We start from the raw sequence: 16,709 nt of genomic DNA on the forward strand, positions 1-16,709 counted from the left end.
ATTTAATGAAGCTGCCAGTTGAGGACTTGTGAGGCGTCTGTTTCTCAAACTAGACACTCTAATGTACGTGTCCTCTTGCTCAGTTGTGCACCGGGGCCTCCCAATCCTCTTTCTATTCTAGTTAGAGCCAGTTTGCGCTGTTCTGTGAAGGGAGTAGTACACAGTGTTGAATGAGATCTTCAGTTTCTTGGCAATTTCTCGCATGGAATAGCCTTCATTTCTCAGAACAAGAATAGACTGAGGAGTTTCAAAAGAAAGTTCTTTGTTTCTGGCCATTTTGAGCCTGTAATCTAACCCACAAATGCTGGTGCTCCAGATACTCAACTAGTCTAAAGATGGCCAGTTTTATTGCTTCTTTAATCAGAAAAACAGTTTTCAGCTGTGTTAACATAATTGCAAAAGGGTTTTATAATGATCAATTAGCCTTTTAAAATGATAAACTTGGATTAGCTAACACAATGTGCCATTGGAACACAGGAGTGATGGTTGCTGATAATGGACCTCTGTACGCCTCTGTAGATATTCCATTAAAAATCATCCGTTTCCAGCTACAATAGTCATTTACAACATTAACTATGTCTACACTGTATTTCTGATCCATTTGATGTTATTTTAATGGACTAAAAATTAGCTTTTCTTTCAAAAACATGGACATTTCTAAGTGACCCCAAACATTTGAACCGTAGTGTATTTCTCTCGCTCCAGGTGCAGTAGCCTCAAACACTGGCTGGTCACTGCAGGCAACGCACGAAGGGAGGAGCTTTTGCACTTGCTTATTCATTCTCTATGCTTCCAGCTTAAGCTACAGTGTTATGCTTCCAGGTTAAGCTACAGTGTTATGCTTCCAGGTTAAGCTACAGTGTTATGCTACAGGTCAGGTCTTCCCTGTGGCTCAGTGGTAGAGCATGGTGTGTGCAACGCCAGGGTTGTGGGTTCGATTCCCATGGGGGGCCAGTACAAAAAAAAAAAAATGTATGAAATGTATGCATTCACTACTGTAAGTCGCTAAAGTCTGCTAAATGACTAAAATGTAAATGTAAATGTTAAACCAGACTAGTCCTATGCATCCAGGTTAAACGAGACTAGTCCTATGCTTCCAGGTTAAACCAGACTCTAGTTCTATGCATCCAGGTTAAACCTGACTAGTCCTATGCTTCAAGGTTAACGTCACTAGAGTAGGGGGCAGCATTCGGAATTTTGGATGAAAAGTGTGCCCAAATTAAACTGCCTGCTACTCAGGCCCAGAGGCTAGGATATGCATATAATTGTTAGATTTGGATAGAAAACACTCTAAAGTTTCCAAAACTGTTAAAATAATGTCTGTGAGTATAACAGAACTGATATGGAAAATCCATCCAGGAAGTACTATTATTTTGAAAGGCTGTTTTTCCATTGAAAGCCTATCCACCATACAAAGACTTAGGACCCAGTTCACGATCTCTATGGCTTATTCTACATGTGGCCAGTCTTTAGGCATTGTTTCAGGCTTTTACTCTGAAAAATGAGGGAGATACAGCACTTTAAATGAGTGGACAGTGGAAATTTCCAGGCATGAGTCCAGAGCGCAATCGGGAGCGCACCTTTCTTGTTTCTCCTTTTCTATTGACGAAGCTTTTGTCCGGTTGAAATATTATTGATTATTTATGACAGAAACAACCTGAGGATTGATTTTAAACATCGTTTGACATGTTTCTACGAATTTTATTATAATTTTTTGACTTTTCGTCTGGATGTTGAGAGCGCGCTTTGTGCCTTTCGGATTACTGAACTAAACACACCAACAAAACTGAGGTTTTTGGACATAAAGAGGGACATTATCGACCAAAACGAACATTTAGTGTAACATGGAGTCCTGGGAGTGCCACCAGATGAAGATCATCAAAGGTAAGTTATTAATTTAATCGGTATTTCTGACTTTTGTGAGTCCTCTCCTTGGCTGGAAAATGTCTGTATGGTGTTTTGTGGCTAGGCGCTGGCCTAACATAATCGCATGGTGTGCTTTCGCTGTAAAGCCTTTTTGAAATCGGACACCGTGGTTGGATTGACAAGAAGTTTATCTTTAAAGTGGTGTATAATACTTGTATGTTTGAGGAATTTTAATTATTGGATTTCTGTTGTTTGAATTTGGCGCCCTGCAATTTCACTGGCTGTTGTCGAGGTGGGACGCTAGCGTCCCAATGATACCAGAGAGGTTAAGCCAGACTCTAGGCTTATGCTTTCAGGTTAAGCCAGACTCTAGACATATGCTTCCGGGTTAAACCAGACTCTAGTCCTATGCTTCCAGGTTAAGCTAGACTCTAGTCCTATGATTCCAGGTTAAGCTAGAGTCTAGTCCTATGCTTCCAGGTTAAACCAGACTCTAGTCCTATGCTTCCAGGTTAAGCTAGAGTCTAGTCCTATGCTTCCAGGTTAAGCTAGAGTCTAGTCCTATGCTTCCAGGTTAAGCTAGAGTCTAGTCCTATGCTTCCAGGTTAAGCTAGAGTCTAGTCCTATGCTTCCAGGTTAAGCTAGAGTCTAGTCCTATGCTTCCAGGTTAAGCTAGAGTCTAGTCCTATGCTTCCAGCTTAAACCAGACTCTAGTCCTATGCTTCCAGGTTAAGCTAGAGTCTAGTCCTATGCTTCCAGGTTAAACCAGACTCTAGTCCTATGATTCCAGGTTAAGCCAGAGTCTAGTCCTATGCTTCCAGGTTAAACCAGACTCTAGTCCTATGCTTCCAGGTTAAACTAGACTCTAGTCCTATGCTTCCAGGTTAAGCTAGAGTCTAGTCCTATGCTTCCAGGTTAAACCAGACTCTAGTCCTATGCTTCCAGGTTAAGCTAGAGTCTAGTCCTATGCTTCCAGGTTAAACCAGACTCTATTCCTACCAATTTGCTGCCTTTCCCCTGCTTCTTTCTTTCTTTCTTTCTTTCATGTTTCTATGATTTTTCATTCCGTTCTGACTGCTGCATACGCACAGACTGTTTGCTTGGCACAGCCCTGCACAGGCGAGAATTTTAAGCCTGAGCCCTACCCATGCCCACAACGTTCAGGCCCTACCATACCAAGGCCCGATTGCTTCTGCCAATTTTAAGGCCCGGCCCAGCCCAGCCTGAAATCAGAAATAACTTCCTCTGTTAGTAAATCCGTTAACTGCTCCCCTCTGTCTGTCACTCGCTCCCTGCGCGCAGATCAATTTTGTGATACCTGCGCTCTGCCTGTATCCTAGCTATTGATGAAAAAATGGCCCTACCCGGCCCTAACACAATGTATAATGTCAGGGCCCGTTGGCCTCGGGTCGGACAGCAGAGTTCTAATGCTGAGATAAGGCCTGCATAGGGGACTGGACTCCTGGGTCGGGTGGCAGAGCTCTAATGCTGGGATAAGGCCTGCATAGGGGACTGGACTCCTGGGTCGGACAGCAGAGTTCTAATGCTGGGATAAGGCCTGCATAGGGGACTGGACTCCCGGGTCGGGTGGCAGAGCTCTAATGCTGGGATAAGGCCTGCATAGGGGACTGGACTCCCGGGTCGGGTGGCAGAGCTCTAACGCTGGGTAAGGCCTGCATAGGGGAGTGGACTCCCGGGTCGGGTGGCAGAGTTCTAATGCTGGGATAAGGCCTGCATAGGGGACTGGACTCCCGGGTCGGGTGGCAGAGCTCTAATGCCTGGATAAGGCCTGCATAGGGGACTGGACTCCCGGGTCGGGTGGCAGAGCTCTAATGATGGGATAAGGCCTGCATAGGGGACTGGACTCCCGGGTTTCATCCAAAATGGCACTCTTTCCCTAATGCAATACTTTCTACAAAGCATATGTTATATCATGCAAAGCCATGATGAACCGATTCCATGGCACATGGTTTATGAATTGATATGCAAAACAACGCCGGATTCAAAACTTCACATTTTTTTATTTAAATTATTATACGAAGTTCTTGCAACCAGTAGAATGTTGTATATACAATCTTCCCAGCTCTGCAGATTTTGCTGCGAGGAGGCAGAGTCATTAGATCATTTGTTTTGGTACTGTCCATATGTAGCTCGTTCTTGGTCACAGGTCCAGGAATGGCTGAAGAATTACAACGTTTACTTAGAACTAACGCTGCAGATAGCAATACTGGGTGATTTGAAAAGTCATAGTCAATCGATCAATAATATAATAATAATTTTAGCAAAAATGTTTATCTTTAATTTACAATCTGTAGAAGCTATGAGAATAGCAAGGTTCAGTACTTTTGTGAAGCATCACAGCACAGTTGAAAAATAGAAATCCAAAATGGATGGTGTTAAGAGAGAGATGGGAGGGGTTGAATGGAGCTGAAGGGTGGGACTAATAACAAGATAATAAATGTAAAACATACAGGGTTTGTAAAATGTATATAGGTTAAGAAATTTTGTGAAATTTCAACTGTATGTGTATATGGGTGTGTGTGTGTGTGTGTGTGTATATATATGTGTATATATGTATATGTGTATATATATATATATATATATATATATATATATATATATATATATATATATATATATATATATATTTATACACACACACATACCCATATACACATACAGTTGAAGTCGGAAGTTTACATACACCTTAGCCAAATACATTTAAACTCAGTTTCACAATTCCTGACATTTAATCCTAGTAAAAATTTCCTGTTTTAGGTCAGTTAGGATCACCACTTTATTTTAAGAATATGAGATGTCAGAATAATAATAGAGAGAATAATTTATTTCAGCTTTTATTTCTTTCATCACAGAAGTTTACATACACTCAATTAGTATTTGGTAGCATTGCCTTTAAATTGTTTAACTTGGGTCAAATGTTTCAGGTAGCCTTCCACAAGCTTCCCACAAGAAGTTGGGTGAATTTTGGCCCATTCTTCCTGACAGAGCTCACTCAGGTTTGTAGGCCTCCTTGCTCGCACACACTTTTTCAGTTCTGCCCACAAATTTTCTATAGGCTTGAGGTCAGGGCTTTGTAATGGCCACTCTAATACCTTGACTTTGTTGTCCTTAAGCCATTTTGCCACAACTTTGGAAGTATGCTTGGGGTCATTGTCCATTTGGAAGACCCATTTGCGACCAAGCTTTAACTTCCTGACTGATGTCTTGAGATGTTGCTTCAATATATCCACAACATTTCCCTCCTCATGAAGCTATCTATTTAGTGAAGTGCACCTCCCTCCTGCAGCAAAGCACCCCCACAACATGCTGCTGCCACCCTCGTGCTTCACGGTTGGGATGGTGTTCTTCGGCTTGCAAGCCTCCCCCTTTTTCCTCCAAACATAACGATGGGCATTATGGCCAAACAGTTCTATTTTTGTTTCATCAGACCAAAGAACATTTCTCCAAAAAGTACGATCTTTGTCCCCATGTGTAGTTGCAAACCGTAGTCTGTCTTTTTTAAGGCGGTTTTGGAGCAGTGGCTTCTTCCTTGTTGAGCGGCCTTTCAGGTTATGTTGATATAGGACTCGTTTTAATGTGGATATAGATACTTTTGTACCCGTTTCCTCCAGCATCTTCACAAGGTCCTTTTGCTTGTGTTCTGGGATTCATTTGCACTTTTCGCACCAAAGTACGTTCATCTCTAGGAGACAGAACGCGTCTCCTTCCTGAGCGGTATGACGGCTGCATGGTCCCATGGTGTTTATACTGGCGTACTATTGTTTGTACAGATGAGCGTGGTACCTTCAGGCGTTTGGAAATTTCACCCATGGATGAACCAGACTTGTGGAGGTCTACAATTTAATTTCTGAGGTCTTGGCTGATTTCTTTTGATTTTCCCATAATTCCAAGCAAAGAGACACTGAGTTTGAAGGTAGGCCTTGAAATACATCCACAGGTACACCTCCAATTGACTGAAATGTCAATTAGCCTATCTGAAGCTTCTAAAGCCATGACATCATTTTCTGGAATTTTCCAAGCTGTTTAAAGGCACAGTCAACTTAGTGTATGTAAACTTCTGACACACTGGAATTGTGATAAAGTGAATTATAAGTGAAATAATCTGTCTGTAAGCAATTGTTGGAAAAATTACTTGTCATGCACAAAGTAGATGTCCTAACCGACTTGCCAAAACTATAGATTGTTAACAAGAAATTTGTGGAGTGGTTGAAAAACGAGACTCCAACCTAACTGTATTTTTACCCAAAAAATATATGGGGGATTGGAAATGATGCAGACAATTACATTGATGGAAGCAACAATCTATCCGCAATATTAAAGCTGATCCACCCCTTGAAAAAAAGAAAACAATTCCATGTCTGTCAGAGCTATAGACTAGGCCGAAGGGTTGCAGTCAGTCAGTATGGCAGAGAGTCTTTGTGCTAGTGGGGATCACCAGGTGTGCCTCTCACTCAGTCTCAGTAATAGCATGTCTACAAAAGACCCCATAGAGTCCAAGTTACCCTACAGACAGACCCGGACCCAGGCCTCTTTGCCAGCACTGGTAATCATATCTCAATACACCTTTCAGTAGCTCAATCATACCGCATAAAGCCAATGATAAACGGCCTTGGTGACCTGCATTGGATGAATGGTGCTGACATGTGGCACAGGTGTACGTCTCTGAGTACTGCATTTATCTGGCTAGTTTCTTTGTGCAACAGTTTGGGAGATTCTCATTTGGTCTTGTTGTATCGGAGTCTGCTGATGAATGTGTGGGTGGGGGTGTGCGCACGTGCACCTGTACGTGCGTGTGACTGTGTGTGTATGTTTGCGTTTGACTGTACGCCCTTGTGTGTGTGTCGGCGCCTGTACGTACGTGCGTGCGTGCGTGCGTGCGTGCGTGCGTGCGTGCGTGCGTGCGTGCGTGCGTGCGTGCGTGTGTGTGTGTGTGTGTGTGCCACGCTCGCACGTCCATTTTCAGTAGGTCAACCTGACACAGCTTCCAGGCACTGTCTAGACTAAACATGACCAATGGAACAGGCTGCCATGCCAATGATGCCAAAACAATAGCCTATGGCAGCTAGCGCCCGGCTTGGCTCTGTCCTGTCGGTCAATTAGTAACAAAATGTGCCCCTCCGTTCCATCACTTTTATAAACAGACACGCAGAGAGCACATAACAAAGGATGTTTTTTTCCCCCCCTTCATTGTATTGGGTTTCAAAGAGCACAGAGCATCAGAGTGTGCTCAGATCTCAGTCATAGTACCCACCCAGGGTATGTCTATGTTTGGAAACACGCGTACCCATGTTGTTAAAGGCTGAATGAAAATGCCCAGAAATCCAACCCAAACAGAAAGTGTGTCACCATATGGTAAAGGAATCCAGTTAATTTAGCAGGTTGGCTGAATCTGGCACATTTACAGAAATGTTGGTCGTCATTGTCCCTGTCGAGTGATGTTAGACTCCATTTTGTTCGATTTGATTTGAACCATGGTGGGTCCTAAGAGGATTAGTCAGGTCAGCTGCTGCCTAATAACAGGAAGGAATTCCAATCTACTCCACTTCTGTTCCAGACTGTTCTCACCAGGCAGACTTAATGAGTTAGTGTTGAGGAGAGGGAACGTTCATCTAACACGATAATCAGCAGCAGCTTTTGTCTCGTTAGTTGCTGTACACTACAGTACATTTTATGAACCTATTTGACTATTTTCTTCATATATTAAACCAACTGTCACCCATTTCACCATCTTCTAACCTCGGTCAAATTCCAGCAACAAAATTGCTTACACCATTTTAAAGTAATATTGTTAATAAAGTGAGGGTGTGTGCACGCGTATAGTGTAGGACTCATTGAATGTTGAGGGGTGTATCATCTAGCCAGTGTGTGTGTGTGTGTGTGTTCCTACTGTACCTTGCTCCTGCCTGTGTTGAGCTATGTGTTCCCACACGGCGGTTTACTCCACTCTGTGTGTTATTATTGCTTCAGAAACCATCTGCTGTTCCTGGGGGGGGGGGCAGGCATAGTGCTCTACTTTTGACCAGGGCCCATAGGGGGGAAGTAGTGCACTACTTTTGACCAGGGCCCATAGGGGGGAAGTAGTGCACTACTTTTGACCAGGGCCCATAGGGGGGAAGTAGTGCACTACTTTTGACCAGGGCCCATAGAGGGGAAGTAGTGCTCTATTTTTTTACCAGGGCCCATAGGGGGAACTCGTGCACTGTATTGTAAATAAGGTGCCATTTGGGACACTGTATTTGTCATGTGTATGGGGCATACGGTGGACAGCATGAGGAGCCTGGGCTGAATTGATGTGATGATATCTGTTTTGTGGTCCAGGCTGAGCACAGTCTGTTGAGGTACAGTTCAAAGACAGCGGTTACAGGAATGTAGCCAGAAAACATTGTTGTTTGATTAAATGGTGGCTGTGCGCCGATAGTGTACCAGTTGAAACTGGCTGCTTATAAATAACATTACAGTAATGATTGTTGCTACACTGGTTTTCTTATAAATGACTAAGGTTGCACATTTTGGGGAACTTCCCATGGCTCAAGCAAGCTAAAACCCACATGGTAGCAAAAACTAACTAACAGAAATTGTTAACAAGTTAGAAATGATTTAAACACACTTTGCTGTTGGCTACTCTTTACTAGTTAACAAAAAATTATGTATGTCATATAAAATATATTCACCCCACCCAGCATTGTAAACAAAACTTACCAGAAAGCGTGTGGTCCTTGGCTCAGACAGTGTAGTAGTGTGGGCTCAATAGCATCTCATTAGTGTGCAAGATCTTGAGAATCAGCTGTACATGTGATGGAAGAATGCACTGTGCATGTGATGGAAGAATGCACTGTGCGTGTGATGGAAGAATGCACTGTGCATGTGATGGAAGAGTGCACTGCGCATGTGATGGAAGAATGCACTGCGCATGTGATGGAAGAATGCACTGCGCATGTGATGGAAGAGTGCACTGTGCATGTGATGGAAGAGTGCACTGCGCATGTGATGGAAGAGTGCACTGCGCATGTGATGGAAGAGTGCACTGCGCATGTGATGGAAGAGTGCACTGCGCATGTGATGGAAGAATGCACTGTGCATGTGATGGAAGAGTGCACTGTGCATGTGATGGAAGAGTGCACTGCGCATGTGATGGAAGAATGCACTGTGCATGTGATGGAAGAGTGCACTGCGCATGGGATGGAAGCGTGCACTGTGCATGTGATGGAAGAGTGCACTGCGCATGTGATGGAAGAGTGCACTGCGCATGTGATGGAAGAGTGCACTGCGCATGTGATGGAAGAGTGCACTGCGCATGTGATGGAAGAGTGCACTGCGCATGTGATGGAAGAATGCACTGCGCATGCAGAGGGTTACAATTCCATTGAATTGTAGATAGTTTTACCAAGATATTCCAAAAGTCCTAGAATTGCCTTGTGTATCCCACAAAAAAGGTTCACTGTTATAAGCAAACTTTTTTGATGAATTTAAGCAATTTACCGGAAAGTTTCGGACCCTTTGCAACCCTAAATGACACAGCAATGACCGTAGCTGGACTGATTTTCTTATAAATGACACAGTAATGGCCGAAGCTGAACTGATTTTCTTATAAATGACACAGTAATGGCCGTAGCTGGACTGATTTTCTTATAAATGACACAGTAATGACCGTAGCTGGACTGATTTTCTTATAAATGACACAGTAATGACCGTAGCTGGACTGATTTTCTTATAAATGACACAGTAATGGCCGTAGCTGGACTGATTTTCTTATAAATGACACAGTAATGGCCGTAGCTGGACTGATTTTCTTATAAATGACACAGTAATGGCCGTAGCTGGACTGATTTTCTTATAAATGACACAGTAATGACCGTAGCTGAACTGATTTTCTTATAAATGACGCAGTAATGGCCGTAGCTGGACTGATTTTCTTATAAATGACACAGTAATGGCCGTAGCTGGACTGATTTTCTTATAAATGACACAGTAATGGCCGTAGCTGGACTGATTTTCTTATAAAGGACACAGTAATGACCGTAGCTGGACTGATTTTCTTATAAATGACACAGTGATGGCCGTAGCTGGACTGATTTTCTTATAAATGACACAGTGATGGCCGTAGCTGGACTGATTTTCTTATAAATGACACAGTGATGGCCGTAGCTGAACTGCTTTTCTTATAAATGACACAGTAATGACCGTAGCTGGACTGATTTTCTTATAAATGACACAGTAATGGCCGTAGCTGGACTGATTTTCTTATAAATGACACAGTAATGACCGTAGCTGGACTGATTTTCTTATAAATGACACAGTGATGGCCGTAGCTGGACTGATTTTCTTATAAATGACACAGTAATGGCCGTAGCTGGACTGATTTTCTTATAAATGACACAGTAATGGCCGTAGCTGGACTGATTTTCTTATAAATGACACAGTAATGATCGCTAGCTAGTAGGGCAGGGACGATACCAGTATCACAATATTTGTTCTATGACAAACATGAAATCACGAAGCTGACCAAACTCATTGGTCCTTTAAAAACCAGCTGTGGGTAAAATATTGTGTGTTGTAGCTTGGAAAATAATGACATGTAACTCTGGATGACAACATAATGTTTGTTTCCAACATTAGGGCTGTTTTCCTAAAGAAGTTAATTCCACTTCGTGTTTTGTTTCCTTGCCACGATACTGGTATCATCCCGACCTATTAGCTAAATAGCTAAGCAGATAACTATGTGACCTGTTAGCGAAGATTACAATAAATAACCCTATCATCTGTGGTGTTAGCAAGCTAGCTATATTAGCTACTATGCTCACTAGCTGGTATATTAGCTACTATGCTCACTAGCTGGTATATTAGCTACTATGCTCACTAGCTGGTATATTAGCTACTATGCTCACTAGCTGGTATATTAGCTACTATGCTCACTAGCTGGTATATTAGCTACTATGCTCACTAGCTGGCTAGATATACATGGTGCTAAGATATCAGATGGGAGCTAGTAGCTAGCTAACGTTAGCTGGTTATCATTTTCAACATCTAACTTTGTGTAACGTTATCTATTTACTGCTTTGCTGATCTGACCAGCCGCAATCATATTCATACATGTAATGTTGATAGTCGGATTAGATGATTGTTGTAATAGAGAACAAGGGAATTGTTTTAAAATACCTAAATAAAGGTTGGCAATAGGTTTAGCGACCTAACAATCTTCCTTCATGTTTATGGACCAAGAAAGCTGTAGATCAGTGCGCGTGAGCTTTCTACTTCTCCAACTATGGGCAGATTTGAGTCATTCAGACCAAAACGTTCATCGTCGTTTCATACGTTTTCCTACCCTCGCTCTCCTTGTTAGATATTATACACATTTATGTGTTGGTAGATAGTGTCATCGACATAACTAGTTATCGTAGTAGCAGTAGTAACCCGCAGCAAGTGATATGAGAAATGGAGAGAGATGTGAGGTAATCTGATAGCGAGCGGAGATAAAGCCTTGCTCTATCCTATTGGAGCAGTCGATCAAGTTACAACCCGCTCATTTCCAGACAGAAAGACGAAACGCCAGTTGAGTTGATTTGAATTTCATCCTGGCAGATGAGTTGTTTTGGAAATGCGTCCTGACAGCTAAAAAAATATATATATGTTTTCCCGATCACGGAAGTTACTAAACAATACATCATGCCGTTGGACCCATTTGCATTGAATAGATGTTCTTTTATATTCTCAAACTAACATCAGTGCCTATATGGTGACCTTCCTTACAGGTGTGACATTCTGGACTGATGCCTCTATGCAAATGTTGTTGATCAGTAGGCTAATATAAGTCCCAAATGGAAGACAAACAGATTGTCATCTGTAGCACCATAGACTCCACTGATCAGCCAAAACAAGCTCAATAACTCAATGCTGTTTAATATGCATTCACCTGTATTGTAAGTAGGTCTATGCTGTCTTCATTTACCCAGGTTATCAAGAGATTTCCCATTCAAATACAATTATTACCATTATGTTATGTAGTTAGATTGGTGAAAAACATTTGAAAATTGAAGCATTAATGAATGCATGGCTGTCTCTGGGAAATGTCATCAACATTTTCTAATTGAATGATATTGAATATTGCCCATTGCCTTCTTGACCCCGAAAAATTGGTATTGGCATCTGGACTATAAAGTCTTTGTTGGTCGTTCTCTAATTAAGTGTTAGCGCTAGTAATATATCAATATTTATGTTTACAAATTAGATATGACACAACTTTGGATTTCACCCCTGTCTCATAATCGAATGGTTTAGACCATTTGGGAAGTTTTGACACTCGGATTGAACATGTGCAAAATCAGGAATAGCTCTACCTTGTTGGTCAGCGTGCTACGAGGCTGCTGATATTGCCTTGGGTTGTTCGGCATACGGAATTACTTTTAGTTCAATGACTGTCACCACAGTGACATGCAGTTCCACACTGAAGAAGAGGATGCATGAGGTATTTTCTGAAGGTAGAAAGAAAGTCATTTCTACGATTTGTAATGTTTGAATTGATTTCTGACAGATCCAGCAGACCGATGCTCTCCTATTTTAAACATCTGAACCAGGGACCGATGTGAATCGTTACATCCCTTCTAAATAATACTTTTGACCAGAGCCCTGTGGGGTGTCAGTTCCTAGAAGCTCCGGACATAACATTCCATCACATCAACCAGATAGATCATAGAGATGTGTACAATATAGAACATTTAGCACAGGATATGATTGAACCCTTATTCACATGCTGCTGTCATTGAAGCCTTCTAATGGGTATTGGTTTGGGGGATGAAGGCCGGTCTGTGTCTGACAGGAGTCCCCTAGACAGCAGCTCAAATCAAGTATGTCACCTACATACTTACTTTAAGGGTACTAGAGAGACTCTAGTGTACCCGTAAATCAAAGGACAACTTTGGTTCCAAATAAATAATACATTTGATGGTTTTGGAGAAAACTGAATGATTGGTTTAGCTGCATGTATAGTCAGTCTGAGAGCTTGGTTTAGCTGCATGTATAGTCAGTCTGAGAGCTTGGTTTAGCTGCATGTATAGTCAGTCTGAGAGCTTGGTTTAGCTGCATGTATAGTCAGTCTGAGAGCTTGGTTTAGCTGCATGTATAGTCAGTCTGAGAGCTTGGTTTAGCTGCATGTATAGTCAGTCTGAGAGCTTGGTTTAGCTGCATGTATAGTCAGTCTGAGAGCTTGGTTTAGCTGCATGTATAGTCAGTCTGAGAGCTTGGTTTAGCTGCATGTATAGTCAGTCTGAGAGCTTGGTTTAGCTGCATGTATAGTCAGTCTGAGAGCTTGGCTTAGCTGCATGTATTGTCAGTCTGAGAGCTTGGCTTAGCTGCATGTATAGTCAGTCTGAGAGCTTGGCTTAGCTGCATGTATAGTCAGTCTGAGAGCTTGGCTTAGCTGCATGTATAGTCAGTCTGAGAGCTTGGTTTAGCTGCATGTATAGTCAGTCTGATAGCTTGGTTTAGCTGCATGTATAGTCAGTCTGATAGCTTGGTTTAGCTGCATGGTTTAGCAGTCAGTCTGATAGCTTGGTTTAGCTGCATGTATAGTCAGTCTGAGAGCTTGGTTTAGCTGCATGGTTTATAGTCAGTCTGAGAGCTTGGCTTAGCTGCATGGTTTAGTCAGTCTGAGAGCTTGTCTTAGCTGCATGTATAGTCAGTCTGAGAGCTTGGCTTAGCTGCATGTATAGTCAGTCTGAGAGCTTGGCTTAGCTGCATGGTTTAGCAGTCAGTCTGAGAGCTTGGCTTAGCTGCATGTATAGTCAGTCTGATAGCTTGGTTTAGCTGCATGTATAGTCAGTCTGATAGCTTGGTTTAGCTGCATGGTTTAGCAGTCAGTCTGATAGCTTGGTTTAGCTGCATGGTTTAGCAGTCAGTCTGAGAGCTTGGTTTAGCTGCATGGTTTAGCAGTCAGTCTGAGAGCTTGTCTTAGCTGCATGTATAGTCAGTCTGAGAGCTTGTCTTAGCTGCATGTATAGTCAGTCTGAGAGCTTGGCTTAGCTGCATGTATAGTCAGTCTGAGAGCTTGGCTTAGCTGCATGGTTTAGCAGTCAGTCTTTGTAGTATCAGACAGCAACCCACATTGTCAGCAACTCTAAAAAGTGTTATTGGTATCTGGTTTCAGGAACACTTAAGAGTAAGAAAATAGATCAGATTTTTGCTTGTCTGTTTCGACCTTGCCTTGCCAATCTGCACACTTCTGAGTGCCAGCAGTCTGTCCTTTTACCTTCGTTAATCCATCACGGTCCTCTACATATTTCACACAACACTTTATTTGATTCTATTATGTTCTATTCTATTTAGCTTCACTTGTATTGTGAGGCTCATTTGTCTGCTGTTTATTCCCCGGTTGTTTTTCTGTTATAATGTCTTAGGAATGACACACACACACACACACACACACACACACACACACACACACTGTTTGGAATGATTTTGTTGAGACTGCTAATGGGTAGAAACAAATATATTGGTGTTTGAATAGAACCATGTAGAGAATGAGTTATCTCCAGAATCCATGTACACATGAAGAATCCATCCATGTAAGTAACTGAAGCTTGTTCCTGCGTCCCATATGCACCCTATCCCTAAGAAAAGTAGTGCACTATATAGGGAATAGGGTGCCATTAGGCTCTGGTCAAAAGTAGTGCACTATATAGGGAATAGGGTGCCATAGGGCTCTGGTCTAAACTAGTGGACTATATATAGGGAATAGGGTGCCATAGGGGCTCTGGTCTAAAGTAGTGCACTATATAGGGAATAGGGTGCCATTTGAGCTCTTGAGAAATTGCAGTATTTCCTCGGCACATTTGGAATGTGTTGTTTTGTGAAGAAGACCCTGTATGTGTAAATCGGACATCAATCAGGCATCAGACACAACGCTAGTGTTTGTGTGCGAGATCTCTTCTGTGACGCTGTCTGTCTTTCTCAGGCTGAAATGTGTGTGTGTGAGATCTCTTCTGTGATGCTGTCTCTGTCTTTCTCAGACTGAAATGTGTCTGTGTGTGAGATCTCTTCTGTGATGCTATCTTTCTCAGACTGAAATGTGTCTGTGTGTGAGATCTGTTCATAACATTTGCCAATAAACACTGTGTTCAAAACATTAGGAACACCTGCTCTTTCCATGACATAAACTGACCAGGTGTATCCAGGTGAAGCTGTGATCCCTTATTGATGTCACTTGTTGAATCCACTTCAATCAGTGTAGATGAAGGGGAGGAGACAGGCTAATGAAGGATTTTTAAGCCTTGAGACGATTGAGACATGGATTATGTATGTCCGCCATTCAGAGGGTGAAAAGGCAAGACAAAAGATTTAAGTGCCTTTGAACGGGGTATGGTAGTAGGTACCTGGCGCACTGGTTTGAGTGTGTCAAGAACTGCAATGCTGCTGGGTTTTTCACACTCAATAATTTCCCGTTTGTATCAAGAACGCTCCACCACCCAATGAACATCCAGCCAACTTGACACAACTGTGTGAAGCATTGGAGTCAACATACAGTGCATTCTGAAAGTATTCAGACCCCTTGACTTTTTCCCCCTCATCAATCTACACCCAATACCCATAATGACAAAGCTAAAAAAAAAAAGAAGTGTTTTTTTAAGTTTTTGCACAAAAAAAACAATATAATGATCCCTGGTCTGGATTACGTGGATTGAAGAGTATGACAAATATAATGCCCTTAATAGTGCAGCCAGTCTTGTGATACCAGTCTTGTGATACCAGGATGTGATACCAGAATCCTCTGATCTCTGTTAAGACTCTAAATACCCTTGTTGCCTCTCCTCTCCCCTTTTCCTCTCTCCCTCCAGTCTATTTGCACTGCTGTCCAAGAAGCACAACAAGGTCTTGGAGCAGGCTACCCAGTCTCTGAGAGGTCCCCGGGGGGCAGACGACAGCTCTGTACTGCCTGACTACGTGAGTACTGCAGCTACTGATTTGGTCTATGAAAAATCTAGGCTTATCCCAGTTATCTTTTGATTCAATGGTGGGACTACTAGGGAAATTGACCTCACACACAAAGTGAATACTGATCCCCTGGGCCTTCACCTCCAGCCATGTCTGGATCTGAGTGTCTGGGTTTGTGTCTAGGTCTGACTGTCTCTCACTGAGTTCGCATCTGCATTCGTGGTGCGTGCCGTGTGTGTCTTTGTGTCTGGGTGTGTGTGTGTGTCTGGGGGATGGGTGAGGGCGGGGTGTGTGTGTCTGGGGGGATGGGTGAGGGCGGGGGTGTGTGTCTGGGGGGATGGGTGAGGGCGGGGTGTGTGTGTCTGGGGGGATGGGTGAGGGCGGGGTGTCTGGGGGGAGGGTGTGCGTCAGACGTCGGGGGGTCCCAAGGATTCCTCCCTGCAGACGAGATGGAGTAGCTGAGGTGTGTGCCTGATTATCCCCCCCCCCCCACACACAGTCAGGCGTAAGGAAAGAGCCCCTCGCCCTGTCCTCTCTTTATCCCCCCACACAGACAGACATAAGGGAAGAGCCCCTCACCCTGTCCTCTCTTTATCCCCCCACACAGACAGGCATAAGGGAAGAGCCCCTCGCCCTGTCCTCTCTTTATCCCCCCACACAGACAGACATAAGGGAAGAGCCCCTCGCCCTGTCATCTCTTTATCCCCCCACACAGACAGACATAAGGGAAGAGCCCCTCACCCTGTCCTCTCTTTATCCCCCCACACAGACAGACATAAGGGAAGAGCCCTCGCCCTGTCGTCTCTTTATCCCCCCACACAGACAGACATAAGGGAAGAGCCCTCGCCCTGTCATCTCTTTATCCCCCCCACACAGACAGACATAAGGGAAGAGCCCCT

At 43.2% G+C, this 16,709-nt stretch overlaps 1 protein-coding gene across 2 annotated transcripts in view; it reads left to right on the plus strand.

Annotated features, from left to right (window-relative positions):
* dym (dymeclin) overlaps nt 1-16,709 on the plus strand; it is a 211,929-nt gene that overhangs the window by 106,558 nt on the left and 88,662 nt on the right. For both annotated transcript variants that reach the window (XM_045692575.1, XM_045692576.1), the window contains exon 14: nt 15,714-15,819. In XM_045692575.1, the coding sequence (XP_045548531.1) occupies nt 15,714-15,819 (106 nt within the window). The remainder of the gene's footprint in view (nt 1-15,713; nt 15,820-16,709) is intronic.

Source organism: Salmo salar, chromosome ssa13 (genome assembly GCF_905237065.1).
Source record: "Salmo salar chromosome ssa13, Ssal_v3.1, whole genome shotgun sequence".
Taxonomy (NCBI): domain Eukaryota; kingdom Metazoa; phylum Chordata; class Actinopteri; order Salmoniformes; family Salmonidae; genus Salmo; species Salmo salar.